We start from the raw sequence: 27,928 nt of genomic DNA on the forward strand, positions 1-27,928 counted from the left end.
TGGGCCAATGTCCCTGGAATAAAATTGTCTGGAAAACTGGAGCCTGTGGACATGATGCTGCCACGGGCCCAGACACCTGGGGACCTCCTCCTCCCTACCAGCAACCAGCTCTTGCCTCATCCCCGCAATCTGGTCTCTGTCCTGAACAGCCCCAGCCCGAGACAGGCAGTGTCGTGGGCTCGCCAGACCGGCAGCCCAGGCATGCCCTCTCCTTCCATCCCTGTCCCAGACTCCCTCCCTTCTCAAGCCCCCTCGGCCTCTTCTCAGGGGAGGCATTAAGCTCAGCGGCCCAGCCATCTGCCGGCTGTGTGCCATTATGGGAAACACATTAACATCTTGGTTTCCTCCTCCGTCAAATGAGGAGAACAGCAGCACCGCCTCACGGGGCTGACACAGGGTGACACGCCATGGTGCAGGTGCGGTGGTCAGGGAACACCCGGCGCCTGGATGGTGCCTGCCTCCCGCATCCACTCTGATGTCAGGACAGCACCGAGATTTCCCTGGGCCCCCAGACACAGGTGGGGTGCCTTTATGACCCACCTCTACCCCTTCTCACGTCATCACGAACATCCTTCCACGCCCACATGGCAGGCCTGCCCCAGGCACAGTGTGAGGCCCTGGGTGTGGCTGGTTTCTCTCTCTATTCCAGGGCCCACGGTGTGTGGCTCCCAGTGTCCGTGTGGTAGGTTTAGGGAAGGTTATAGGACCGGGCGCCAGAAGGAACCTTCTCCCTCTCCCCTCCCCGACACCCACTTTTGTGGCCCGTTTCTTTCCATTTGGAAAAGCTATTCCTTTAGGAGGAAGCCTTAAGAACTGGTAGGGGCTAGAACCAGCCCTTACTTCTCGTCCTGAGACCCACCCCCTCTCCTTGAGCACAGTCCACAGTGAGGCTGGGGTCTGCTCAGGAGATGCCCCGTACCGGCACCTGGCTGGATCCTGGCTGCGTCCAGCAGCTCCCGCGCCCTCCGCAGGATCTCGTGCTGCAGGCCGGCTTCCGAGACGCCCACCTGCCGTAGTTCACAGAACAGCAAGTTAGGGCCCGGGATGGCGGTGGGGGGTGGGAGCTCGCTAGCCAGGGCAGAGCCACCAGGACCACCTCCCTCCTGGCTTCTGGCACCTTCACCTGGAAACGCGGAGGCCTGGGCCCCCGGGTCAGCATGCGGCAGGGCAGCACCCCAGCAGTGAAGGTGAACAGGTGGCAGGGAGGGACACCGAGGCCCCAAAGGGAACACCGGTAAGAGCCACGGTTTAGCGTGTGCTTGCCCTGCGCTGGGGCAGGGACCCCGCTGATGGCTTCACCTGTGAGACCGCACGTCCCCGCCCCCACGACAACAGTCAGAGTTCACAGGAAGGGGTGGGGGTTCCCACTGAGACCGAGCTGCTAAGAAGCGGCAGGCGTCACAGACCCTTGGGTGACACAGTCCCTGCGTGTGACCCGTCAGTTTCTGGGTCAAGGACAGGCCACATGGCAGAGTGACAGACGGCATGGCCTCTGGGACCAGACCACCCATGCTCGAGGCCTGACTGCTAGGTGACATCGGGCAAGCTACCACCGTGTCACCACTTCCTCCTCTGAGAAGCGACAAGGAGGATACCTGCCTGACTGGCCTGTTGGGGGTTTAGCATGGGAAAAGCCCTTAGAACAGCGCCTGGTGCTGGCAAGTGCTATGGGGATGTTGGCCGTCCTCGTCATCCGGCTCTTTCGAAGAGTAAACCAACTAACACAAGCCGGCGCTCAGCCCCCACCCAGGAGGGCCCCAGGCCCAGGCAGTGCTGTCCTTACGAGGGCTGCAAAGCTTGGGGCGGGCCAGGGCCGGACCCGACAACCTCCAAAGACGCGTCCTGGGCCTACAACGTGAAGGCCAGTGTGAGTGGGGGGAGTAGTCTGGGGTCAGGCAGACGGTGTGCGGGTTACCCCCAGGGAGCCAGGGACCCACACAGTGGGTGTTCTGGCCGTCTGGAAGCGCAGGGGCCCTGGAACACTGGTTCACGGAAGGCAGCACCCAGAGCAGCGGGAGGGCAAGCCGACCGCCAGCGGCCTCACTCGGCCCTCCACCTGCCCTGAGGGGCTGCAGCCTCACCTTGGCCAGGTCGGCAGGGCTCATGCGGCTCAGCGTGTCCAGCGAGATGCGGTGGTGGGCGAACAGAGGCAGGTAGTGTTCCGCCGACAGATCCACCAGGAGGGCGGCCAGCGGGCGCTCCAGGCCTTCCTCCTGCAGGACAGACGCAGGGGAGAAGCTGACCGCGCTGCCAACACAACCTCGTCATTTACAGCAGCAGATCGAGGCTCTGAGCACATTTAATGGAATATACGAAACGCTTCCTTGCAACTTTTCCTACAAAAACGATGTGAGCACAGAGATAAAGACGCAAGGAAGTGCACTGTCTGTTTAAATCAATGAGGGCAAATTCAGATACTAAATACTATGCGTGTGTTTGGAAACGATGAGATGACCAGTAGGTGTACGGCTGGAGAACTGCCCGTCATTACCGTTAGGAGAAAAAAACAGTTTGCCACAATAGTGTGTACAGAAAAGGATTTCATTTTTATTAAAAAACAACAAACCCAGTGTGTGTTGGGGGGCGGGGGGGGGGGTTTGCAGGAGGCTCCTGTGGCCTCCCCCTGCCACCGCGCACACAGGCTCTGCCCCACACCAGAAGGAAGGCACCGCTCTCCCTTTTCTGTCCCCGCCAGGGCCTAACACAGGACCTGGCACGCTAGTCACCGGAAACGTGAACAGAACGGAACCGGAAAGCTCGAGCAGCCGGGCACCCCGAGGCCCGGGAGGCTCTCCGAGACGGTGGAGGCCAGCATCCTTACCTGCAGCTTCAAGGACAAGGGTTTCTGGTTCAAAAGCCGTTGATACTGAATCAGCCAGTAGTTTTCCTGCTTGGTTTCGCTTTTGGCTTCTAACTCGGTCTGCCAAGGACAAAGTCGGCATCGTTAGTTACGAGTCAGTAAAAACTGTAATGACAGTGACGATCGTGACCGAGCCTCCCGGCTGGTGGAGAACGCTCAGTATTCTACCGAGAACTTTCACAGCCTCCACGGTCTCACCACTTAAACTGCTGGTCTGGGAAAGGCAGGAAGTGCCTCAACCCCAGCTTCCTGCCGCAAACAATCTCAGCCGGGCACACCTGGGCTTCAGGCCCGACTCCGGGCGCCTGCCGCCAGGCCCTGCAGGCCCCTGCTTGGGCTCCCGCTCCGGTGACAGGCAGGGAGAGACATAGGATTCTAAGGACAATATGAGCATCTGGAGTGGGCTTCACCCTTCTGACAGAGCTGGAGAACGACGGACACGCTACTGAAACGGATCCCTTCATTCCGCCATGCACAAGGAGTCAGCGACTGCTGCTCTCGCCTCGCATGGCTCTAGGTGCTGAGGCCAGTGCCCTGAACAAATGATACAAACAGAATCAGGAACCACGACCGTTTTCAGGGCGCCATGTGCCAGAGCCCGCTATGCACCCATTTTCCTTAATTCACCAGCTCCGTGTGGGGGTCGGACTTCCAGGGTGAGCAAAGGGAGGTTCAGAGTGATTAGAAACCTGCCCAGGGTCAGGCCAGGACTTGGACTCAGGTCTGTGTTGCTTGGGGACCTGCGCTCTGAGCAAGCCAGGGCTGTGGCCGCACCCTGGGGGCCAGAGGAGATATGGGCAGCGAGATTTCTGCACAGGCCTTGGGGACCGACTGTCCTCTGGTCATCCCTCCCAGACCTTGCCGAGCTGTGGCCCTCTGCAGGTCGTGGACACAGCTCTCTTCTGGCGCCCATGACTCTGACAGTCAAGACCTGCTGAGGTGGGGCTTCCTCCCCTGGGTGGTGAGTGCTCTGAGGACCCTGGAGGGCGCGAGCACAGGGCCAGAGCACGCGGCCACTGCTGCACCATGCTAACGCGTGTCGGCGTGTTAATACAGTTTGTAGGCGGTGGCAGCAGGGCGCCACGAGCAATGGGCAGCTTCTGATCGGCCCACACACACCACAGGGGCTCGTGTGGGGCTCTGGAAGCTGGTGTCACTCTTCCCTGCTCTCTGCACAGGGCTCTGCCCACAATGGAGCTCAGAGACGACCTGGAGCACTAACGACACCATAGGAGCGACAGGCCTCTGAGCCCTGGCCTCTGTCCCCAGTGCTCTGATGCACACCGGATCTGGAGGAAATGATCCCCACCTGCTCCCCCTAAATGGGGCTCTGCCACCCTGACAATGTGCCAGAGTCAAACCCACTTGGGCACAGGGGACAGCTGGGCAACGCCTGTCAAAAGCTTACAAAACAGCCTGTCCTAGACACAAAGTTCTCTCCTGGGCATTGGTTTTGAATAAATACTCGTGACTGCTCTCGATACTTAGCTACAAAGACAGGGAGCATTCCTTCGAAAAGTAAAGAGCTGAAGTAGTCTGAGTGTTTGGCAACGGGCTAGGATGGCCCACCCGGATGCAGCCAGGAAGCGTGTAGCGGACATTTGAGGGACACGACGAGAACGCATGCAAATGAGCGGGTTCCGAAGCGTGTGCCATCTTAGTTTACAGGGCACACGCGTGCACAGCTATAAATACGCATCGTGCTGCTCAGAGAACAATCAGAACGTCAGCATCAGAGAACTCCCAGAAGAGTCTTTCCTTCGTGCGTCCCATCTTTTCTTTGATGAGCAACTGTTACTCAAATAACAAAAGCACCTCTAAGAATGGCGATGGTGTGGGGGGAAAGCGAACCCATGTGTGATATGGAGGCAGAAGCCAAGCGCACCAGAATTTCCCGGAGCTCTTCCTCTCGCCGCGTCTTTTCCTTGAGCAGCTGCTGGAGCAGGGAGCTCAGGGCCCAGCGCTGCTCGGCGATCACCTCCTGCAACATAAGAGCACGCCCAGTGCCGCTGGAAGCTCCCCGCTCTGGAGCCAGTAGCCCCCGCAGCGGGTGGCAGGATCCCCCCCCCTTCGATTCCCAGCCGGCAGCCGGGATCCCACAGGGGGCCCAAACTCAACTAGGCAGAGGGTTGGGCGACAGAGCCGAGGGGCCCCATTGCCCAGGCATCCCCTCCTCATCCTCTCCCCGTGGGGGTCAGGCCAGGTGTGGGATCTAGTGACTGATGACAATGGAATGGTAAGAAACAGCAAACCAAGGAAATGACAAGCCACAGGTACAGGACTGCAATCTCACGGACTACAGAGCATGTGGGCAGAAGCACAGGCAAGGAGGGTTGGCGCGTCACCCCACGTGGGTCTAGAAGGTTCTACCCAGATGGAGGCACATGCAAACTGGAGTGAAGTCCTCACTTGTGTCTATGTTCCACTCATTTCTTACTCTTGGAAACCCATGGAGGCCCCCACACGGGAGCCCCACAAATTCTGACGGGCAGGAGACATGGTCCCCTGCCAAGCGCGAGGGCTGCATCTTCTCTGAGAGCTCCCCCTCCCCTCATCTCTGAAGACTGTGGCATGGCTCACAAAGGGCTTTGCATTGGCTAGCCTGCCCCGGTGTGATGGCCCCAGGACACAGGCTGGGCCTGGAAGAGGATTTCCTTTTGTGGAAGGGAGAAATGGAGGCCTAGGAGGGGAAGTGACCTGCCCTGGGTCACACAGCACATCTGTGGCAGACCAAGACTAGGATCGTAGACCTCGGCACACTTTCACTGAGTTGAGAAGCCATGAGACAATTCAAGACTTCTCTGCTGAGGACAGACAGACACAGGGACAGATAGAAGGCTCTGCTCAGAAGCCTGATACGGGGCCCAGGTCCTCCCACACCATTGATCCATCCGCTTTTGAACAATCTGGGCAGAGATCAGAGCAGGGCAAGGTCCAGCCCTCTTCCCCCACCTGCCCAGGACACACAGCTTGACTACAAAGAACAAAGCCCAGGTCCCAGACGTGCAGTCTAGAACGCCGCCTGCTAGGTCCTCCCGCCCCCCATGCTCTCCAGGCAGGACGCCCAGGCTAGAGCTCCCAGAGAAGCCACCTGCAGGGAGTGACACAGTCACAGCTGGGCCCTCCCCTCCAGACATCCTTGGGACACCAAGAAAGCTCCTTCCCCAGAGAAGGTCAGCCCGTGAGTTGAACCTGCACCCCAGAAGCATGGCTTAAAGACACAGGGAGTTCAGCAGTGACCCTGCTTCAAAACAAAGAAAAGGCAGAGATGGAGATGGGCCCAGGTGAGCCTTGGCAATGAAACCCTCCTTCCTCTGACCCTCCTGCTGAGCAACAGGCTGCCCCGACCCTAACCTTGGCCTGCGCTGGACTCGCCCCCCAGGCTGTGCTCCCTTCATAGCCACAGAGGAGCCTGCCTGCCTGCTGGGGAGCACTGCGGGAAGGGAGGCGGGGGCGGGGCAGGCCGGGAGCCCTACATACCTGAAGTGCCTCTGCGTCCAGGGACTTCCTCTCTACCTCCAGCTGTGTCAGCCGCAGCAACTCAGTCTCTATTGACTTAATCTAAGCGGAAGACGAAACAGGCTTTTTAATTCACATTAAGCAAGGTTCAAATCTGTGCTGCTCTCTGAAGGCTAAGTGGAGTCTAAGAGACCTTTTGGGGGTGGGGGTTGGGAATGAAGGGGACTGGGGTGCCTTGGGAACCCCCTCAGCGGGGCTTTAAAAGAATTAGTTGTTTCAGGGCCCGAGTGCTTGGCGGGGGGGGGGGGGGGTGCCGCGGACAGGCCGGTCCTTGGAGGACCCATCCCAGGGAGGCTCACGGCTTATGGAATGGACATGGTCCTGCCTTTAAGGTTCAGACCAGAGTGCAGAATGGACAGGAGTCCTCACAGAGCCTGGCACTTGCTGGAGTCTCTTGCTTCCTCTAACTGCCATCACAGAGGAGAGCAGAGGGTAATGGACTGACTGAGAACAGCGATGGCAGCAGCTGATGCTTCCAGAACATTCTGTGTGCAAGGCTCGTGCTGTGTACTTCATCTGCGTCATGTCATCAAGTCTCCCCTACTGATTAGCAGGTATTATTGCTTCCATTTTACAGATGAGGAAACAGAGGCTCAGAGAGGTTAAGTAACTTCAAGGACACAGAGCAGGTTGGTGAGGGAGCCCTTTCCCAGGTCTCTTCCAGCTTGGGGGCTGAAGGGGAATGGCTGGCCAGCTGCGTCAGAACCACTCACAGGGAGGATGCCTGGGTTCAGACCCCACAGCCAGTGACTTCTCTGCCCTGAGCCTGTGACCCTCTGGCCCTTGCCCCTAAGCTCCTATGGCCCCACCAACCCCTGGTCAGAGGAATGAGCTTCATGTCCGGCAAGGTGGGATTGAAATTAAAGAGGGGAAGAAAAAGGTTAAGTTGGTTTGGGCCAAAAAAAGAGAAAAGAATACAAAGAAAAAAAAATAAACATGCGAAAATGTAAAATTCGAAGTGTGCTGAAGAGGATGCGACGAGCATTCCCGTAGCCTGAAAGCTCCCTCGGCCTCCAGCCCCCAGGAAAGCCCAGCGGGCCCAACACAGCTGGGTCAGCAGCAGAGCCCGGACCAGAGCACAGCTCCCTCCAGGCGAGGCGGCCTCCCCTGCCCGCCGGGTGGGACACCCCGTCAGCCCTGGCTCCCCGGTCCGAGTTGACGGAGGCCGCCAGGGTGCAGCTGACTGCATTCCCAGGCGAGCGGCTCCCACCGGGGCCCGGTGGGCGCAGGGGCTGCCCAAGCAGTGGCCCACGGGCATCCTGAGAAATAGCAGAACCCGTTACACTGCAGGGGTGGCGCGGGGTTGGGAGTGGGGATGGCTAAGCTGGCGCGTGAAGAGGGCCAGGTCTGCAGTCTGGGAAAGCACGCAGGAGGGGGCCAGTGGCGGCCGCGCCCCCAAGCCCTCACCTGGTTCCTGATCTGCCGGTGCATCAGGTCTTTCTTCACCTGGAGGGCCTCAAACGCGGCCTTCTGCATGGCGCTCTGCAACAGAGACCCCGGTCGGCAGGTGCCCGGGGCCTCGCGTTCTCAGGGCCCAGGCCGGGGGCAAACACACGATGTGCTCAGGATCTTTTAGGGAGGACCTCTCGGTCTCAGAGGGGACGTAACTCCTCAGCTCACTTGTTCACATTCTAGAAATAAGCCCTGTGCAAGCCTTACTAGCGCTGGACACTACGTTCTCTAGCACGGAATTTCCACACCGGGGGCGTCGGTGCCTTCACTGCCCCGTTTCATGAGGAAGGTGAGGGGGCCCAGAGGGGCGCCGTCTAGAAGCGAGAAGTCAAAAGGCCCTTGGCGCTCTCCTGCGGGCTCCGTCTCCACGGAGTGATCACCACGTCCTGCCCCTAAGTCCTCACAAGGGAGGCTTCTCTAGATCTCAGAGGCCGGAAAACCACCCTGCTCTCTCCCTCCTCTCCTGAGGGTCTACCCAGTCCTAAACATACTAAGCCTCCTGGGTCTTGTAAGCTGAGGACAGGGCTCCATGCAGACTTTCCATGCTCTGCCTCCGGCTCCCTGTGCCCGTCTTGAGCCCCTGCCCTCACACCCTGGGCAAGGGCTCACCTCCTGCAGGATCTGGCTGATGGCTTTGTTCTGATCCATCTGCTGCCATGACAGAATCTGCTGGAACCGCTCATCCATTTCAGCCATGCTGCCAGAAAGACAGCAAATTAATTCACTCTCTGAATGTTTTCTGAGCATCTACCAAGTGCCAGGAACCTTGGAGATCAAGATAAACCACGTACTCATTCAATAATAACACTCAAGAAGCACCTGCTGGGGGCTACATCCTGGGCCAGGCACAGCCATGGAGTCTGTCTTAGAAGGAAGGAGACAGATTCAGTGTGTCTAGCTCCTCTCATCCACCCCTCCGTCAGAATCCCCTCCACAGTGCCCTTTGAAGTGGTGGCCTGCCTTCGGCCCTCCCACCTCCACCAGCAAGGAGCTCATGAGCTCCCAGGTGGGTCACTTGGACCCTGAGAAAGCGCTCCTTCTGGGACAGTGACATCCATGCCCCACCTGACACCCCTAGCATTTTCCACCTCAGCCGCCTGGAACAAGTCTAGTGATTTTGGCACAAAAATCCAAACCCTGAAGCCCCAAGTAGGTCCATACTTCGGCATATTCTTGGTTTTGAGTTTGTTTCGTAATAATAGTTATTTATTGGCCTCCTTTGTTGGCAAACACCATGCTTGTTAAACCCTCTAACCACTCCAGAGGTATGTACTGTGACTTATCCCCATTTTTCTGATAAGAAAATTGAGGCTCAGAAGGGAAACGGACTGACCCAACACTTCAAAGTTACAGAAGAAAGGGGAACCTGAGACCAGGTCTATTTGCCGCCAGTGCCCACACTAAGCTTCATATTCTACCGCCAGGAAAGGAAGAAAGTCCCCACACGTGTGGGGACACGGGGAGGCTGACAGCTGTGCCTATCGCCCAGACGGGGGGACAAACACCAGGGCTCCTGGCCTGTCTCTCAGGCACTGAGAGCTCTTCTCCCCTGGCTGTGCCGACACGTGTGGCTCCTTCAGCCGACTGGCCGCCAGCGATGCAGGGAACTTAGCCAGCCAGACCCGGAGCTGTTACCAGTGTGACAGCAACCTCTCACCATCCCCTCCAGGGCATGCCGCTCCCGACCTCTGCAGACCCTCGGAGGTCAAGGGGTGCACCACGGTCAAGAGCATGCTTCCACTCTGCCTGGCTTTGAACCCTGGCTCTGCCACCTGCTGGCTGGGTTTCCGTGGGTGTGTCATAGAGTCTCTCTGAGCCTGACCTGTGGTGGCAAAACGGGGCTAATGACACGGTCCCTCAGAGAGTCAGCAGGCCAACACACAGCCCTTGGCCAAGGGCCAGGCTCACAGGAAGTGCAGAAGTGGGAGTGACTGCTGTCCCTTTACCAGCTGCCTGACCCAATCGTGGTCCGCGAGGAGTCACGGAGAGCAGTCACCGCTTGCCCGACGCACGACCGGGGCTGGGGCGGGGATTGCAATGTCCAGCGCTCACCCCGCGGTCCTGGACCCTGAGCCGGTGCCAACCCAGGAAGCCTGTCCTTACCTTACCTGGAACAGGCCTGCTGGACCAAGCTCTGCCTCTGAGACTCGTAGGCCATCTGGATGAGCCGGTTCTTACAGCTCTCGGTCAGCATCTGCTGCATGGCGGCTGAGGAGACACGAGGGTGGGGCTGAGGGCCACCACTCCTGGGGGCCTCAGGGGGTTCACCTCATCATCTGCCTCACAGTCACCCTTAAAAGACACTTTTAAAAAAAGATTTGAGAGAGGGAGAGGGAGAGTGTGCACGTATGTGAGGAGAGGGGCAGAGGGGGTGGCAGAGAGGATCCCCAGCTGACCTCCTGCTGAGCACAGAGCCTGATGCAGGACTCGATCTCACGACCTAGAGATCATGACCTGAGCTAAAACCAAGAGTCAGACGCTCAACTGACTGAGCCACCCGGGCGCTGCCCCCCCCCGCCCCGCCAAAATGTTTAAACTGTGGAAGTAACTTAAGCTTGAAAAGGCTAATTGTAAAACACCGAGCAGCACGCACACAAAATCGTCTGTAATCTTATCACCCATAGATACTGTGATATGTTTTTCTAGTCAATTTCTAATGCATATTTATGCATCTTTTAAAAATTAGAATGAAAAACTGAAAGCAAGACAACTCAGCAGGCATCTGTACACGCATGTTCAGAGCAGTGGGAGTCACAAACCGGAAGGTGGAAACAACCCAAGTGTTCACAGACATGGATGAACAAGTCGGGGGACACACAGACGGAATATTACTCAGCCTTCAAAAAGGAAAATCCTGGCACCTGCTCTAACAGGGATGAACCCTGAAGAGGTTCTGCTGAGTCAAAGAAGCCCGTTGCGAAATGACAGATACCGTAGGGTCCTGCTTACGAGGGTTACCTAGTGTCATCAGATTCGGCGAGACAGAAAGCGGAATGGGGGTCTTACATGGGCTGGGGGAGGAGGATGGAGCATCTGTTTATCGGGGACGGAACTGCAGTTGGGCAGATGAGGCTCTGGGTCTGGACGGTGGCGGCTGCTCAGCAATGTGGGTGTGCTTTGTGCCTCAGAATTGCACGATTACAAGTGGTTAAAGCAGCAGAGTTTAGGTCATGTATTTAACTACGACGAAAAAAATCACGATGTGACCACACCGACCACATCACTTCTCACTTTTCGAGACTGCCTCCCCACGTGCACGGGGCCATGTGAGGCTCTGGCTGCAGGCTCCTGCAGGGCACAGATCACCAAGGTTTAGAGAATCCTCTATTTTGGGGGCATTTGGTCTCTTTTGCAATTATTAAACGATAAATGTCCTTGCTCAAACATCCTTATGCAATTTGAATATTTCCTAAGATTAATTTTTGAAAGAGCACAGTTTTAAGGCCGTGAATGACAGGAGTTACCCTTTCTGCCCTCCAGAAAGATCCTGCTGATTCATATTCCCTTTGGCAGGGCCCAGGACAGCCCGATACCATACGTCCTCAACAAGGGTTATTACCTTCTCTTGACTTTATCTCGTTTTTATAGAATTTTTTTTTCGTCATAAAAATAGTACATGATCACTTTTGAAAAGCTACGCAATAAGGAAGTTTGAAAAGGTGAAACCAAAAGTCCTCGGTACTGACACTATTCCTAATCACTCAATTTATTACTATATATCCTTTTGGAGATGCAAACACAGTTTTTCTTTCTAAATGGTGGATAACAGGGGCCTTAAAATAGGGACGTTACCAACACCTCATCAGGAGGGAGTGAGCGGAAGTGGAGTACGCACAGGGTTTGGCACAGGGCCTGGTACACAGCATCCCGCAGTGCCCTGCTCCAGTATCCAGGCTCGGGAGGACGGGGCCAGCCAAGAAGAATTATTCCTTCTTTTAAAAAAGGAGGAACAGACTCCTGGGTTTCCTTGGTACATGGCTTGACGCTCTCAGCGCTCAGGAGCAGACAGGGAGCCCCTCCCGCCACCATCAAGTGTGGACACAGTGTGGTGGCCCAGGACCACTTCTTGGGAATGGAGGATAGGGAGCTCCCAGCAACACAGGAGGGGCCAACCACACCTCTAGATAACAGCAACCCTACAGCCTTTGTGAAGTGCTCACTCAGTGCCAGGCAGCACGGCATCTGACCCTCAAAATGACCCAAGTTGAGAACCATTGTTCTCCCCATTTCACAGATAAAAACACAGAGGCTCGGAGGAGTTAGGAACCAATCATGGCCCTGAGGTCATATGGCTTGCTCTGGGGTTAGCCTGACCTCAGGGCCCTTCAGGACTTCACTGCCCCCTCTCAAGCCCATAGTACCTGAACTACGGGGAGAAGGCAGCCTCCCCCGCTGCCCCCCGAGTCAGACAAGCTCTGTTCCCAGGACCCTACACCCCTCCCCACTCACAGGCAATCTCACGTCTCCGCAGGTTCTCAGTCTCCTCCTGGGTTATGGACATCAACTGTTCCATCCTTATTCTAGGAACAAAAAATAATAAAATCCAACCGTTTATTCAGCAGATGTAACACTTCTGACAGGGAATCCCATCAGAGCAACACTGCCTTCTCCGGGAAGTCCTCCTGGCCGCGCCCACCCAGACAAGCTCCTGCCGCACCCCGTCCTGCCGCCGCGCCCCCGCTTCCCTGCAGCCCTGCATCAAAACCTGAGCATTCCCTTTGGAAAACGGGCAAAGGACAGAAACGGCTACTTCATGGGTGCTTAAATACAAGTGACCCATAACCACCCAGAAAGAGGTGTCCATCACGGACAACCGCGAGGACAGTCTCGCCTACAGGCTAGGGGGCGGGGGGGAGCGCTGAGCACCGGGGCAGCCTGAGAGGAGCAAGAACCGGCAAAGTGTCTTCTGGAAGGGAGTGCGGCAAGACCCATCAGAAGGTCGTCTGAACATTTCCTCCACAAATATTCACGTCAACGTCTCCGGGTATGTTTAGGAGATAGTCACTAGAATAGTGCTGGTCGCTATGAAACTCCGGGAACTCACATATCACAGATGACTAATTCGGGTACAGTCACGCGGTACATAGCCTGCAGCTATTGGGAACAAGGCTGCTGGCGCGGAGATACATCCGTGATACAGAAAACGAACGTTAAGAAGCTAACTGCGCGGCGGCTGTGTCCCCCCGGTAAGCTAGTCCTCGTGGCGCGGACGGAACCTCTCTCCGCAGGGGTACGCTTGGTTGAAAGCAGCATCTGAGCACTTCTGCCTCCAGCCCAGGCCCACAGGCTGCTCGAGGGAAGGTCGCACTGACACGCCGCGCGCCCCACCCCAGGCACCCAAACAGGGAGAGGGCACTTGGTCCCCGTGTGCCAGATAAACCATCCACAGCCGGGCTGGGCCCTGACCGCTCCCAGCTCCTGCAGCACCAAGGCTGAGGGGGCCAGGTAAGCGGGCCGCCCTGCAGGAGTTCTTCCCAAGCGGCCAGGGGCCTGGAGGGCCAGCACAGGGACCGCAGCACTGGCACAGGGACCGCAGCGAGGCCCACGCTGCTATTCTGGGATTCCTGGGAACCAGGAGATTCCGGATTCCAGATAATCCCGCAGGGGAGAGGGGAAAGCAGAAAGGGAGCACTTCCCTCTTAGCTACCCTCTTTCCTAAAGAGGTGTGTCTCGATAAACCTGGAAACACGGAAAACACAACTGGAAAAAACCCACAGATCACTGCTTCTAATTTCTGCCTCTCGGCAATGTTTGGTAAACCACTCAGGGTGGCTCCTCGCGCTCCGAGCACAGATCCAGGCTGTGTCTTGAAGGAATCAGACACTGTTTTGATTTAATTCCAGCCCCTTCTTTTCTACTTTGCAACTGACTATTTCACTTACTGAGAAGTGGATTTTTCTCTTATTTTTTTAACACTAGCCATAAAGTGGACATCACACGTGTTTTAATTTACGTCTCAGCTTTTCTCAGTGTTAAACTTGCAGGCAGTGTTTCTTTTTTTAATTCAACATTCCCTAAGGAGGTGAATCTCCTTACAGCTTTAGGAAGACTTTCTGGCATAATCCTGGAGAATCCCGAGGCCTTCTCTCCCCTGGCTCCAAAGCAACAGATAGCGCTAGAGCGAAATACGAACCTTTCATTTTCCAGCGACTTCAAGATCTCAGAACTTTTCTTCTGCCTGTGGAGCAAAACCAAAGCGTAAAGGGTCACCGCAGCTGTCCCCAGCAGGACTGTTCCCGACAGAACTGCCCTCCCCGTGCTGAACTGGCTGCGCAGAGGGGGCTTAGGAACCGGCTGGGGTACTCAGTCCAGAACCTCGGGGCTCTGTGTCCTTGGACAGGGACTCAGCCACACCAAGCCCCAACTCATCTGCAAAATGGGATCCTCACAGAAAAAGCCTCCCGGAGTACTTGTAAAGAGTGAATGAGAGAGTATACACAAAGCACCCGACACATAAGCAGCACCCGCCGCAGGGCAGCTATCTGGGACACCTCGGTGGGGAGAGCACGCCGCTGGCACACGGCAGGCCTGTTGGCTCGCTCGGGCCCCATGGAACCGCTGCGTGACAGAGTGAGTGAGAAGCCAGGGAGGCCTGGAAGCAACAAGGTCATGGCAAAAGCCCGTTCTGGAGGCTTTCCACAGGCCCCCAACTAGAGTTTCTGGAGACCTTTATCTCCCTTCCTTTCCCCCCAAGCCCACCGAGACTGGCTCCTAGCAGCACCTACCCTAGACAGGATTTGCTAAGGCAAATATCAGTACGGCTGACCTCAGCCCAACGGGTCACTGGAACCTAAAATACTGGAGCAGGATATGATCTCAACGCTCTTACTAAACCCACTCATTTTACAGACCAGACCCTCGGGAGGCACAGGTCCGAGGACAAGCTACAGACCAGGTCAGGCCCGCCCTGACCTTTTCCCTTCGGGCTGGTGCAAAAAGTGGCACCATGGCGGGACCCTACCAACAAAAGCCTCAGGCAGGAGTTGAGACTGGAGACTGTAAAGGAGAGAGGGACCCCTGGCCTGCGCTCTTCAAAGGGTACCAACGTCCGGGAAGGTCCCTGGGTCTGGGGAGTGGGGGGCCTGACCTCTGGTTCTCCTGCAGCAGTTTCTGGATCCGGCTGGAGATGTTCTGCTCCGTCTGCTTCAGCTGTTCCTGCAGCCGCTGGCGCTCGGCGTCCAGGTAGCGCTGGCGAGCGCTCAAGCCCTGCTCCAGCCGGGACTGCTCCTGCAGCGGGACAGGCAGCCGGCTGAGCTGGCAGCAAGGGGCCCCGGCCTGCCAGGCCTTTCTGTGTTATCTTGGCCCGGGTCTTCCCCTTGCTAGGCCCCGGGGCGTCCATTACGCATGAGGAGGCTAGGCTAGATGTTCTTCCAGGCCCCCCCCAGGCCCTGGAAGATCCAGAGAGAGCGCTTACTCCCACCACCTCCCGGCAGCAGTGGGCGCCCCCGGCAGGGAGCGTGCGGACAAGCCCACCCCACTTGGCCATTCACAGACCTCCTTGACCGGACAAGCCCACCCCATTTGGCCATTCACAGACCTCCTTGACCGTCTGAAGGATCTCATCCTTCTGATTGCTGCTCTGCTGGACGAGCTGGGCATGCTCTCGCTGCCCAAGTTCCAGACGCCGTTCAAACTCCAATTTCTCCAGCATCTTCTGTTCCTGCAAGAACATAGATCCTGGTGATGACTGGCAAGGCTCTGTGGTGGCAGGACCTGGGAGCAGGGTGAATCCGTGCCTCAACTCCCAGGAGCGCGGGCTGTAGGTCTGAACACTGAGCAACACCCTCCAAGCCCGGCGCCTCCCGTTACCCACCACCCCTGCACCCCCCACCACCCCCCGACCCTGCTGCAGGGCCCAACTGTAATAAAACACTGTTTACTGTCAGAGGCTAGGGGTTTGGAGTCTAGGTCGCTGAGCCTCAGACTGCTCATTCGTGCTGGAGAAACTCTGCCACACTGAGGCTGCGTAAGGATGTGGTGAGGCAAGGTGTCAAGAGAGAAACTTCAGGTTGCCCTCTAATTTAGAGACAGCAAGAACTCCTTCCCTCGAACCTTTTATCATAGATCTTTGATAAAAACAAAAGTGACCAAGGAGGATAGACATTTTCTTACCTTCCTCTTCTCATAGTCTGAGAACCTATTCTGGGGGGAGAAAAAAGACAGTGGTCAGGAGAAGGGGGCAGCAGTGGGATTCCCAGTCCGTGGCCAGAATCTTGGGGCAGCCAGACACAGGCTTCAGCCCCAAAGCACTGCATCAGAGAGTGGGCGGGGCGGGGACAAGGGGGAGGGAGAGTCTGATAGAGGGTCCCAGAGGGCTCCAGCGGACAGCAGGGAGGAGAACCGCTGGGCTTGGCACATTGTAGGAAGCTCTTCAGGATGGTTCTGGGGGTGCAGCCCCAAGTAGGTGTGGTGCTCCACAAGGGGGACCAAGAAGTGGGATGTGTGGTTCCCTGTCTGTACAGCACACCCACAGTGCCCCGAACCCCAGCCCTCCGAAACAAACGCACAAAGGGACACATACGGGTTCCTGCAGAACTGCTGTAAAGAGTGACAACCCTGGCCACAGCTCATTGCCTTCACTAAGTCCTGGCGACTCCCTGCGGCGGGTCACACAGTTATGGGCAAAGGAGGGCAGCTGCAGGGAAAGGGGCCTGCCACCTCCCACTCTGGGTGCAGCGGAATCCTGTTCTTGTAAGAACGGCAACAAAACTCAACTCGGAGTTTCACACTGTTGGGATCCGACTCAGGAAGGAGATACATTAACAGTTTGTGATGATTACCTCCGGGGGTGGGATGGGGGGCGACATGCGCTTAGTTTACATATTTCTGTATTGCTCAGACTGGTGACAAGGAGCACGAGTTCCTCTTGTGGTTAAACATCAACCAACACATAGATATCTTTAAGTATTTCTAAATACTTAAATAAGTATTTTAAGTATCTTTGTATTTAGTTATCCAGCTCAGAGGCCAGGATCAATCTGTCTGAGCTGGAAAAGCAGCATATTATAAGGAAATTGGGTTTGTCCTACGTGGAGGTAGGAATAAAATGTTCAAAATTAACTTAGCTTTTAATTATACAGATAAAAAAATAATTATATAGATAATGTCGGGAGTATATTCTCCTTATAAAAATTTTAAAAATGGCCTATACGGTAACCATAGACCATTCCCCCAGCCTGATCCTGGTTCTCTCTGGCCCCCTCGCCATATAACTACCATAATCAAACCCGAGTACACACATTTACATATAATTTGTGCTTCTGGAAAATACAGAAGATTTGTCTGCGTGCTTACATATAAATGTGTTTCAATGAAGGCAAAATTCACATTCTATAAAATTCATTCTTTTTAGTATGCAGTTCTAGTCATGTAATGGTCACTGTAATCAAGACAGAGAACCACTCCTTTACCTCCAAAATTCCCTCGTGCCCCTTTGTCATCAAACTGTCCTCCTACCCATCCCCCTGCTCCCCTCCCCCCCCGTTAGTGGCTACTGCTCATCTGTTTTCCTGTACATTTGAACCTTCTTTCTGAACACAGAAGGGTACTTTGCTACCTCCGCCGTGTTCTGCAGCCTGCCCTTTTCACCTACCCATCTGTCCGGTGATCCAAGTTTGGATAGATCTAGGGCATAGTAGGGACAGGACACAGCTGGCTCAGCCTTTGCCCACTGACAGACATTAAGGGGCCTTCCAATATTTCCCTACTGCAAATAAGGCAGCAGGGAACATTCTCGCAGAAGTCTCCTTGGACAAGTGTCTCTCCGGGTATGTGCCGAGAAGTGGGACTCCTGAATCACGGGCGATGGCCACGGCCATTTAAATTTCTGACCCATATTACCAGGTTATCTGCCACAGTGGGAACACCAGTTTCCATTTCCCAAGAGCAACGGTTTCCCCGCACTCTGACCAAGAAATCATGCAAGTGACATTTGTGCCCGTCTGAAGGAGGTAACAGTATTTTGTTGTTTTAGTTTACCGGTCTCTGATGACGAGGGGAATTGGGCATTCTTTTTCGTGTTTACAGATCATCCGTATTGTTTTTTGTTTAAGTTTTTAAGTAAGCTCTATGGCCAACGTAGGGCTTGAGCGCAAGACCCTGAGATCAAGAGTTAGGTGCTCTACGGACTGACCAGCCAGGTGCCCCTCCTCTGTACTGGTTTATGCTGTAAAGTACCTGTTGACAGATCTGTTTTGTTTTGTTTCGTTTTGTTCCCTCTTGGGATGGTTTGCTGTGTCTTACTGCTTTGAAAGAGCTCTTTATACATTCAGCCTGCTAATCCTGCATCAAAAATATTTGCTGTATTCTCCTCAAGGATCTTGATAGATTCCTTTCTCACACTGAGGTCCTTGAGAACACAGGCAGCAACCTCTTCGACCTCAGCTGCAGCAAATTTTTCCTGGGAACATCGCCAAAGGCAAGGGAAGCAAGGGCAAAAATGAACTATTGGGACTTCATCAAGATCAAAACCTTTTGCACAGCAAAGGAAACAGTTAATAAAACCAAAAGACAACTGACAGAATGGGAGAAGATATTTGCAAACGACATATCAGATAAAGGGTTAGTATCCAAAATCTATAAAGAACTTATCAAACTCAACACCCAAAGAACAAATAATCCAACCAAGAAATGGGCAGAGGACATGAACAGACATTTCTGCAAGGAAGACATCCAGATGGCCAACAGACACATGAAAAAGTGCTCCATGCCACTCGGGATCAAGGAAATACAAATCAAAACCACAGTGAGATACCACCTCACACCAGTCAGAATGGCTAAAATTAACAAGTCAGGAAACAACAGATGTTGGCGAGGACATAGAGAAAGGGGAACCCTCCTACACTGTTGGTGGGAATGCAAGCTGGTGCAGCCACTCTGGAAAACAGCATGGAGGTTCCTCAAAAAGTTGAAAATAGAGCTACCCTATGACCTAACAATCGCACTACTGGATATTTATCCTAAAGATACGAATGTAGTGATCCAAAGGGGCATGTGCACCCAAATGTTTATAGCAGCAATGTCCACAATAGCCAAACTATGGAAAGAACCTAGATGTCCATCAACAGATGAATGGATAAAGAAGATGTGGCATATATATACACAACGGAATACTATGCAGCCGTCAAAAGAAATGAGATCTTGCCATTTGCAACCACGTGGATGGAACTAGAGTATTATGCTGAGCGAAATAAGTCAATCAGAGAAAGGCAATTATCACATGATCTCCCTGATATGAGGAAGTTGAGAGGCAACGTGGGGGGCTTGGGGGGTAGGAAAAGAATAAATGAAATAAGATGGGATCGGGAGGGAGACAAACCATAAGAGACTCTCAATCTCATAAAACAAACTGAGAGTTGTCGGGGGAAGGAGGGTATGGAGAGGGGGGTGGGGTTATGGACATTGGGGAAGGTATGTGCTATGGTGAGTGCTGTGAAGTGTGTAAACCTGGTGATTCTCAGACCTGTACCCCTGGGGCTAATAATACATTTTATGTTAATAAAAAATTTTAAACAATTAAGTACAATAACGAGATAAAACACATAAGTTAAAAAAAGAAATGTTGGCTGCAAATACTTCCTCAGAGTATAAATCGCCATGATTTCCCTGGATAGAGATCTTCCTCCTCTCTAGTTCTCACTGAGCTGCCAGAAGAAAGAGAAAACTCCAAAGGCATGCATGGTGGTATGTCCGACAGGGAAGAGGGGGCACCAGCGAACCAGAGATTAATAAAAAGTCCTTGGGGGGCGCCTGGGTGGCTCAGTGGGTTAAGCCGCTGCCTTCGGCTCAGGTCATGATCTCAGGGTCCTGGGATCGAGTCCCACATCGGGCTCTCTGCTCAGCAGGGAGCCTGCTTCCTCCTCTCTCTCTCTCTCTGCCTGCCTCTCTATCTACTTGTGATCTCTCTCTGTCAAATAAATAAATTAAAAAAAAAAAAAAAGTCCTTGGAAGATAAGAAGCCAAACTTGGCAGTTGGTCCCCCTCGCCGCTGCCACCCCCCACCCCACCACCAGAGGCCTGTGGGTCCTCTGTGGAAGTGCAGGTGGGGACAGAGGTGGCTTCTCATTGGCTCCCGTGTCAGGGGCTCCTGGCTGACGTGGCAAACTCTGACCAAGGTTCCTCCCCGGTGCCCGTCCTAGGCTAGCTCACCCCTGGGACCAGGGAGGGCCGGCCCCTCGCTGTGCTGACACGTGTGCCTCCCTGACTTCTCCACAGAGCAGAGAGCAGGACAGGCGTTCTGTACAGCAAGGGGCACCGAGGCAGGAAGTACTTGCTGAGAGACAACGATGAACAACACAGACACAATCCCCACGCTCACAAAGCTTTATCCAGCAGGAGAGACACACATAAATCATCTCCCGCGTAATTCTTCATTTACGGCCGTGGTAAGTGTTCCCAAGGAAACGTGGGGGCACCCGGAGAACATACAGCAGGGGACCTGACCCGGGTTGATGTGACAGGGAGAATTCTCAGAGGACATGGGATCTGGACACAACCGGAAGGAGGTGGAGTTAGCGAGAGGTGAGCCAGGAGAACTCCAGATTGGGAAGGGGGAGAGGGAAACTGCAAGTTCAAAGGTCCTGAAGGGTTCAGGGAGCAGAGAGGAGCCTGCCGCACCTGCTGTTTGGGGGGGTGGCGCAGGCTTGGAGAGCATCCCAGCACACTGGTCTGGACAGAGGTGAATTCTAGTTGGGTGGAGGAATTCAGAGCCTGCAGCTCTGAACACCCCTCCCAATGACCAAGTTCCCTGCAACCCCCCCCCCCCCCAACTCCTGTCAGCAGCCAGTACACCTTACCTGCCACTCCACCTCCTCCCTGCAGAGTCTGTCCGAGGGCCCGTCTGGGCTGTCCCGGGGGGTGTCGGCTCCGTCCTGCTCCAGGACGGGCAGCAGGTACTGAGAAGGGGGGTAGTATTCTAGCCCTGACTCTGCAAGAGAGGGCACAAGCTGATCAGGAGGGAGGGGACAGAACTGTCAGTTCCTGCAGCCTCTGATGTCCTCCCCAGTGTCCTGCCCCAGCTGCCTGGTCCCCTGCTCCCCTGCCCCGGACTGAATTGAGCCCTCCGTCTTGCTCACTAGTCCTAATGTCAGGCCCCGGAACTTGGAAAGTGCTCAAGAAGTGTCAGCTGAGTGAACAGACAGGCTGGCCAGCTGCCTCTTATCATCCACGTGAGAATGAGGTGATGAGAAAAGCCTGGGGGAGATTAGTGGAGAAGCCTGATCCATCATCTCCTTGCCCAAACCTTGGGCAAGATGCTTGCCTTCTCTGGCCCTGGATACTCTTCTCCTGTATGACTTGACGGGGTTTGTACTCTTTACCCATTTTTGAGAGGGTTGCTTGCCTTACTGTTGCTGATTTATAGGTACTCTTTATATACTGAAGCTAATAACCTCGGGTCCATAATATATAACTATCTTCTAGATGGTAACATTTCAATTTTAATGATGGGATCCTTTTGGTAAAGAATTTTAGACTTAAATATGGTCAAAGTTGTCTTTTAAAAATATAAACGGTAGGGGCACCTCGGTGGCTCAGTTCACTAAGTGACTGCCTTCACCAGGCGCCGATGGCCTCTCCAGTCTCCCACCCATCTCTCCTCCCTTTGTGTGGGTGCCCGGATCCCCAGCCTCCTCGGCCGCACGCTTCCCACCACTCTACCCTTCTAGGCCCTTCAACATGCCTCCGCTCCCACCAGCCACAGCCTCCTCTCCTTCCTAAGTCCCAAATGCCCTCAGGTTTCGACCAAGACACTTCCTCAGACCTTCCCTGATGCCCCAGCCTGACCAGTAACTCGATTTCCTGTGACCATCTGCTTTGCCTGTGTCTCTTGACAGATCTGGAGAGTGCCGAGCAGCTGGGGACTGTGGCCTCCTCGATCTCCGCCATGCCCCGAGTCTGGGCTGGCACAGGGCTGCTGCTGGGACCAGCTCACTCGCTGAGCGCAGGAGGCAGGGTGTCTGGCTTTACCTTTGCAGAGGAACTGCTGAATGGCCTGGGTGCCAGCACTGCACACCTCCTGCGGCGGGTAGACCATGGCCGAGGCGTCGAGGCTCAGAGTCTGCAGACACAGGGGAACCTCTTTATACGTATTGTCAACCCAATCCCAAAGCACCTGGTTTAGTTACGAGGCTGTGTTTACTGTCTCCTCTGTCTTGCTCCTGCCTCGTTCCCAGCACTTAAATACTGTCTGGTGGGGCGCCTGGGTGGCTCAGTGGGTTAGGCCGCTGCCTTGGGCTCAGGTCGTGATCTCAGAGTCCTGGGATCGAGTCCCATATCGGGATCTCTGCTCGGCAGGGAGCCTGCTTCCCTCTCTCTCTCCCTCTGCCTACTTGTGATCTCTCTCTCGCTGTCAAATAAATAAATAAAAAAAATCTTTAAAAAAAAAAAAAAAAAAAAAAAAATACTGTCTGGTGTGCAGCCAGCACCGTGATTCATGTTTTTGGAGAAAAACATAAAAAAGCGGGAAAAAAAGGAAATTGTAGGACAACATACAGAGTAAGATTCCATGTTTGTTAAAAGAAACACTCCAATTCTCTCACATTAGTATACCTATAAAAAAAATTTGAAGAAATATATATCAAACTCAAAATGGTTTCCTCCAAAGGGTAGATTCTAGCATACTTTCTATGTGAAATTGGAATTTTTTTTAACAATATGAATTTTTTTTTTAAAGATTTTATTTATTTATTTGACAGAGAGAGATCACAAGTAGGCAGAGAGGCAGGCAGAGAGAGAGAGGGAAGCAGGCTCCCTGCTGAGCAGAGAGCTCGATGCGGGACTCGATCCCAGGACCCTGAGATCATGATCTGAGCCAAAGGCAGTGGCTTAACCCACTGAGCCACCCAGGTGCCCAACAATGATTTTTTAAGTAAGAAAAAAATCCCAATGTTTCTACGGGCACACATGCACCTGCTTATGGGTTTATGAGGCCCAGGAAACAGGGACCTGGTTCAGAAAATGCCCACAAAGCCGTCCACAGCCATGCTATAAGCTTATCTGTTGTTTTTGTTTGTCTGTTTGTTGAATCGAGCCCTCTTGGCATCTGCTCACTTCTTTCCAGAGGCGTCCTGGGAAGCTACCTAAGCCCCTTCCAGGAGCCCATATCCTCTCTGCCTGGGACAGGTAGGCCTGCCTCAGGGGAAGGCCTGAGGCACCAGGCTGGAAGTGGCTGAGTGGGAAAAGTAGCTCAGATGCCCGCCAGCCCTGGCCAGCACAGTCCTTCTTCCTGGGGAGCCTGCCCTGGAGCACAGGATCCGACTGCGTGGGTCTAGGAAGCCCGAGAGCAGAAAACCCCATCCTGGGAGGCCTTATGTAAAGAATATTCACCCACATGGGTCATACCGGTGACCAACAGTAAAGTGTGCTGGGTGCTGGGGCTGCACCACCCAGTTTGGTTGCCACGAGCCACGCAGGGCCACGTAAGTTTACATTTTAACCAACTAAAATGAAAGTGAATTTAAAGCTCAGTCACTCAGTGGCACCAGCCACATTTCACGTGCGCAACAGCCACACGTGGCTGGCGACTACTGCATGGGACACACAGATTGCAGGTGTCCCCATTGTCGGCAGGAGCCGCAGCTGGACAGCGATGTATGTGGTCATTTGGCCCTGGTGTCAGACCCGTTTGACCTGTCCCGGCTGGGTGCCCTTGAACAGGACAGGTGACTTCCCGGAAGCTCAGCTCCATCAGAGTTCAACAGGCATGCTATCACCCAGCGGCAGGGCTGTTTGATGGGTGATAGGAGATAACACGCGAGAAAGACCTTGGCCTTAACCAAGGATGGCCATTTATGGTGTCCTCCTGAACAAAGGTGCCACCAAGAAGCTCAAAAGATTTTTTTTAAAGAGTGGATGGAAAGTACGTCACTCTCGGAGCTCTTGCCAGCTGACTTACGAGGGTTTCGGACTCAGTGACGCTGTGAGCTGTGTGCTCAGGTACGGCGGCCACTGAGCACGTGGGGTTTCATTTATTTCAACATAAACAGGGATGCCTGGGTGGCTCGGTCGGTTCAGCGTCTCACTCTCGATTTCAGCTCAGGTCATGATCTCAGGATGTGAGCTTGAGCCCTGCATGGGGCTCTGTGCTCAGTGGGGAGTCTGCTTCCCTCCCTCGCCCTCTGTCCCTCCCCCGCTCATGCGCACGCGTGCGCCTCTCTCTCTCTCTAAAATAAGTAAATAAATCTTTAAAAAAATTGTACAAGTAAAGACGTACTTTCTTGGTCATGCTAGTCACACTTCTAGTGCTTGAGGGCCGCATGTGGCTAGCGGCTACAGACTTGGGACAGCACAGTCACTGGACATTCCCATCACTGCACAAAGTTCTGCTGGACAGCACTGTCTCTGCAGCCTGCTCAGGGAGAGGAGCGACCATCCTGTCCCTTCTCAGGCTGGCTGCCACAGCAGCAGGGATCAGCCCTTGGGGTCAGCCCCCTTCCTTTGCTGTCTCCATGCTCACCCACCCACTTCTGATACAGATGCTGGTGCTCAGCATGCCTGAGAGGTAATTCACTGATGGCTCCGCAGAGGATTCTGGGATGCTGGCCAGACTGTGTCATCCTGGGTAGAGACGTCCCTGTTCCAGAAGGCTGAGTTGCACAGAGGTGAAGAGCACAGGCTCTCATTCAGACTGCCTAGTTTTCAACCCCACTCCGCTGTGACTAGCTGTGCGGCCCCTGGGCAAGCTCCTTAAACTGTCCGTGGCTCAGCATCTTCACCTGCAAATGGGCCGGCAGTGTCTGGCTTGCAGGGTTTTCCTGAGGATTTAGGGAACTGATGCAGGTTAAGCACCTAGCCTTGTAGGCACCAGATAAGGATGGGCCATCTTATCCTCAGCTGTTAAGTGCCCCCGCCTTCCCTGAGCAAGCAGCCTGTATCCGTGTCTGTTAAGGCCTGGACTGTAGACCCCCCCAAAACACATACGTGAAGTCCTAATCCCCTGCAATTCAGATGCCACTGTATTTGGATATAAGGTCTTTAGAGAAGTAAACAAGTTCAAAATGAAATCACCAGGCTGGGCCCTAATCCAGCATGACTGGTGTTCTTGTAAGAAGAGGAATTTGGACATAGGCCCATGCCGAGGGAAGATGATGTGAGGACACACGGAGAAGACCGCCATCTACAAGCCAAGGAGAGAAGCCTTGGAAGCAACCAACCCTTGATCTTGGACTTCCAGCCTCCAGAGCCGTGAGAAAATAAATCTCTTGTTCAAGCCACTCGGCCTGTGGTACTTTGTTACGGCCACCCTGGCAAACTGATACAGTGACCCAGGAAGGGCTTGTCCTCCCTCCCTGCTCTGACGAAACTCAATTTCTACACCTCCCAGTGAGGCTGCTCTCCCCGTCACGGAGCTCTGGGCTCTTCCCAATCTGGACCCTCCAGACACAGCAAGCACCCACCACATCAGATGCCCCATTTTCCCCTTACCACACCTTGTGCTGTCCACTCTGCGCTCTCCATACTCTCCCCTGCCCCCAAATGCCCCGCTACCCAGGTCTACTACTCTAAAGCGAGTTCTTCTCTCCAGGCCCAGCTCAAACACCGTATCTTTCACAGATTATCGATACCACCAGAATTCAGTGTCCTGTCCTCACTCCTGGAGTGTGTATTTCCGCCCCCATCATGGCAGCAAGAGCCCCATAATGACAACCGCGCGACATCGTTCTCTCTGTGAGCTCCCAGGAACTGAGCCTTGAGAGCTCTGACAGCCCAGCACCCGTGACCAGGGCAGGCATTCAGGAATGTGGGGGGACTGTGGCCCAGAGAGAACCCCAGGCAGGAACAGCTCCGCACTTACTTCCAGGGTTCGAACGTGCGCCAGCAGCTGCGGCAACTTCTGAATGTCGTTCTCACTGATGTCAAGAGTACGTAAGCTTCGAAGTTCCCCCACGGTGTCTGGAAGCTCCTTCAGCTTGTTATCTGGAGAGATCCCATGGCACAGCTCAACCCCCAAAGCCCCTCCACCGACTTCCTGCCTGACGCTGCCAGGACTCGGGGCACATGGGTGCCTCCTTCTGACCCTGGGATGTGCGCAGGTCCTGAGACCTGAGGTTCCGGGAGGAAAAGCACAGGGGTCCAGTTTTGGTGACCTGGGTTCGAGTTCTTACTCTACCACTTATTAGCTGGGTGCCCTCATGCTCAGCAGTTCGCAGGAGGAGGGCTCTGCGGATGCTGGCCGAGACAGCCCAGCGCCGACTGAAAGTCACATGGACAGGGCGTTCCGGCCCCTACCTTTCACATTGAGGGTCTGGAGCTGGATCAGGTTCCCAATGGAACGTGGGAGATATGTCAGTTGATTCCTTTCCAAGTTTAAGACCTAAGACGGAGGAAAAAAATGACATGAGAACCCAGACGCAGAGAACGGTGTCTACCTCTGCTTCAGGCCGGGCAGCATCTGGGCACCACACACACCTTTAACTCCCCCTGACAGTCCTGTGAGGAGGACACCAATTGTTATAATCCCAGATGGGAGATCGGAACACAGGCTCAGAGCGAAGTCATGTGCCCAAGAGAGCAGAGCCAGACCTTGAACTGGTTCTTGCTGAGGACCCATCATTTATGCAGACCGCAGAATGCCCCATGATGGCCCCACAGTCCAGCAAGGAGACAGCAGGGGACAAGCAGGTTCAGGGACATGGGGGAGGCAGCATGCGCCAGGGCTCTAGAAATCCCAGTTTTGGGGGGAAGGAAGCTGAGCTGCATAAAGGCAGTGGGATCTGCCCAAGGTCTCAAGGCTGGCAGCTGGTGGTGCCCAGACGGGAAGGCAGGCTCGGCAGATTCCGCAGGCCACGCTCCCTCCCGGATGCTGCACTGTGAGGGAAGCAAGGCCAAGAGGCTGGTACACTAAGTATGCATTAAACATTGACGCGATGGAAAGCTAAGCGGTCATTAAAGATTATGTGGCAGATGAATATTTAACGAACTAAAAGATGATTAGGAGTTATTGTCAGGTATCCAAAAGTTACAAAATGATGAATGCAACAATTCTATAAAAACATACATGTCAAAAAAGCCCCCAGAGATCCTACACCCGAGCATTCACTGTGGCTTCCTAAGGGGTGACAATTCCTACTGTTCTGCCCCATGTTCTGTGTGCCCTGGGGCTAGCGACAGTCATCCCTCTGGACCTCAACTTTCCCATCTGTAAAATGCAACGAGGCCACCCACACAGTAGGGTTGTCTGTTCCCCTCATTTCTTGGTCTCCTCCACGTTGGAGGCAGCGTGCAAGGTGGGGGTGCCGCCCTCCAAGGACTCCATCTCAGTCCCATCAGTAAAACCTTCATTAGGAACTAGGCACTGCTGTCAGCACTCCCGCAGCAACCAGCCAGGCCTGGGACAGAGGCCCAGAAGGTGGATGTACTTTGACAAGGAGGCCGGGAGGATTCCGAGGGACATCGGGGCTGAGAGAGGATGAGCTGCTCGGGCAGAGGCGGGGTCTGCATGGAGAGGCCCGCTGCGGTGCGGCAGGAAGGCCAGAAGGAGTTTAGGAACTGACCGCCAGGAGAGGAGGGGACAGGAGAGGAGGCTGGGAAGTAGGCGGGCCCATCATTCGGTGTCTGAGGGGCATAGTGGAGAGAAGGTATTTTAATCTAAGTGTGCAGGAAAGCCGCTTCTTCCTCTGTGAAATGGGGCTAATGCTAGCACCTGCCTGACAGGGAGGCTGCAGGAAACCAACAGATAATAGGAGGGAAAAGCTTAGCTCCGCGCGGGCATGCGGGGGGCCGCGACTGATCAGAAATGGGAGGATGAGTCACTGTGCTGAATTCATCATTTCCTGCTTCCTCCCTTGCAGAAGTTCACGATGAAATCCCAAAAGCACATGCCAAAAATATGGTACCGAAGCTCCCACAGCTCAGACTGCCATGGCCAGGGCGTCACGGAGCTTCCTGACGGGAAAGGGGCAGAGGGAGCTGGCACCAAGGGCGGCCCTGGCCAGAGCCCGGCCGGCACTCTCCAGGGCACTTTCTCACTTGCAGTCAGAGGCAGGTGTCCTGTGTCCTGTGGCCCTACCTGGAGGGCGGTCAGCTGCCCGATGTCGTCAGGAAGCGCTGACAGCTGATTATCGTGAAGATCCAGAACCTGCAGGAGGAAGGCGAGCTTAG

The 27,928-nt window shown here is 54.6% G+C and overlaps 1 protein-coding gene across 1 annotated transcript in view; it reads right to left on the bottom strand.

Moving 5' to 3' along the window:
- Window positions 1–27,928, bottom strand: part of LRSAM1 (leucine rich repeat and sterile alpha motif containing 1) — a 36,879-nt gene that overhangs the window by 2,422 nt on the left and 6,529 nt on the right. Inside the window, exons 7-24 of the mRNA XM_046022896.1 lie at window positions 27,837–27,905; window positions 26,057–26,141; window positions 25,623–25,744; window positions 21,797–21,887; window positions 20,626–20,756; window positions 15,944–15,973; window positions 15,369–15,491; window positions 14,919–15,058; window positions 13,965–14,009; window positions 12,281–12,351; window positions 9,940–10,039; window positions 8,441–8,528; window positions 7,787–7,861; window positions 6,341–6,421; window positions 4,746–4,841; window positions 2,822–2,920; window positions 2,082–2,213; window positions 926–1,007 (exon numbers count right to left, since the gene is read on the bottom strand). Of these exons, the coding sequence (XP_045878852.1) occupies window positions 926–1,007; window positions 2,082–2,213; window positions 2,822–2,920; window positions 4,746–4,841; window positions 6,341–6,421; window positions 7,787–7,861; window positions 8,441–8,528; window positions 9,940–10,039; window positions 12,281–12,351; window positions 13,965–14,009; window positions 14,919–15,058; window positions 15,369–15,491; window positions 15,944–15,973; window positions 20,626–20,756; window positions 21,797–21,887; window positions 25,623–25,744; window positions 26,057–26,141; window positions 27,837–27,905 (1,660 nt within the window). The remainder of the gene's footprint in view (window positions 1–925; window positions 1,008–2,081; window positions 2,214–2,821; window positions 2,921–4,745; window positions 4,842–6,340; window positions 6,422–7,786; window positions 7,862–8,440; window positions 8,529–9,939; window positions 10,040–12,280; window positions 12,352–13,964; window positions 14,010–14,918; window positions 15,059–15,368; window positions 15,492–15,943; window positions 15,974–20,625; window positions 20,757–21,796; window positions 21,888–25,622; window positions 25,745–26,056; window positions 26,142–27,836; window positions 27,906–27,928) is intronic.

Source organism: Meles meles, chromosome 11 (assembly GCF_922984935.1).
Source record: "Meles meles chromosome 11, mMelMel3.1 paternal haplotype, whole genome shotgun sequence".
NCBI classification, from domain to species: Eukaryota; Metazoa; Chordata; class Mammalia; order Carnivora; family Mustelidae; genus Meles; species Meles meles.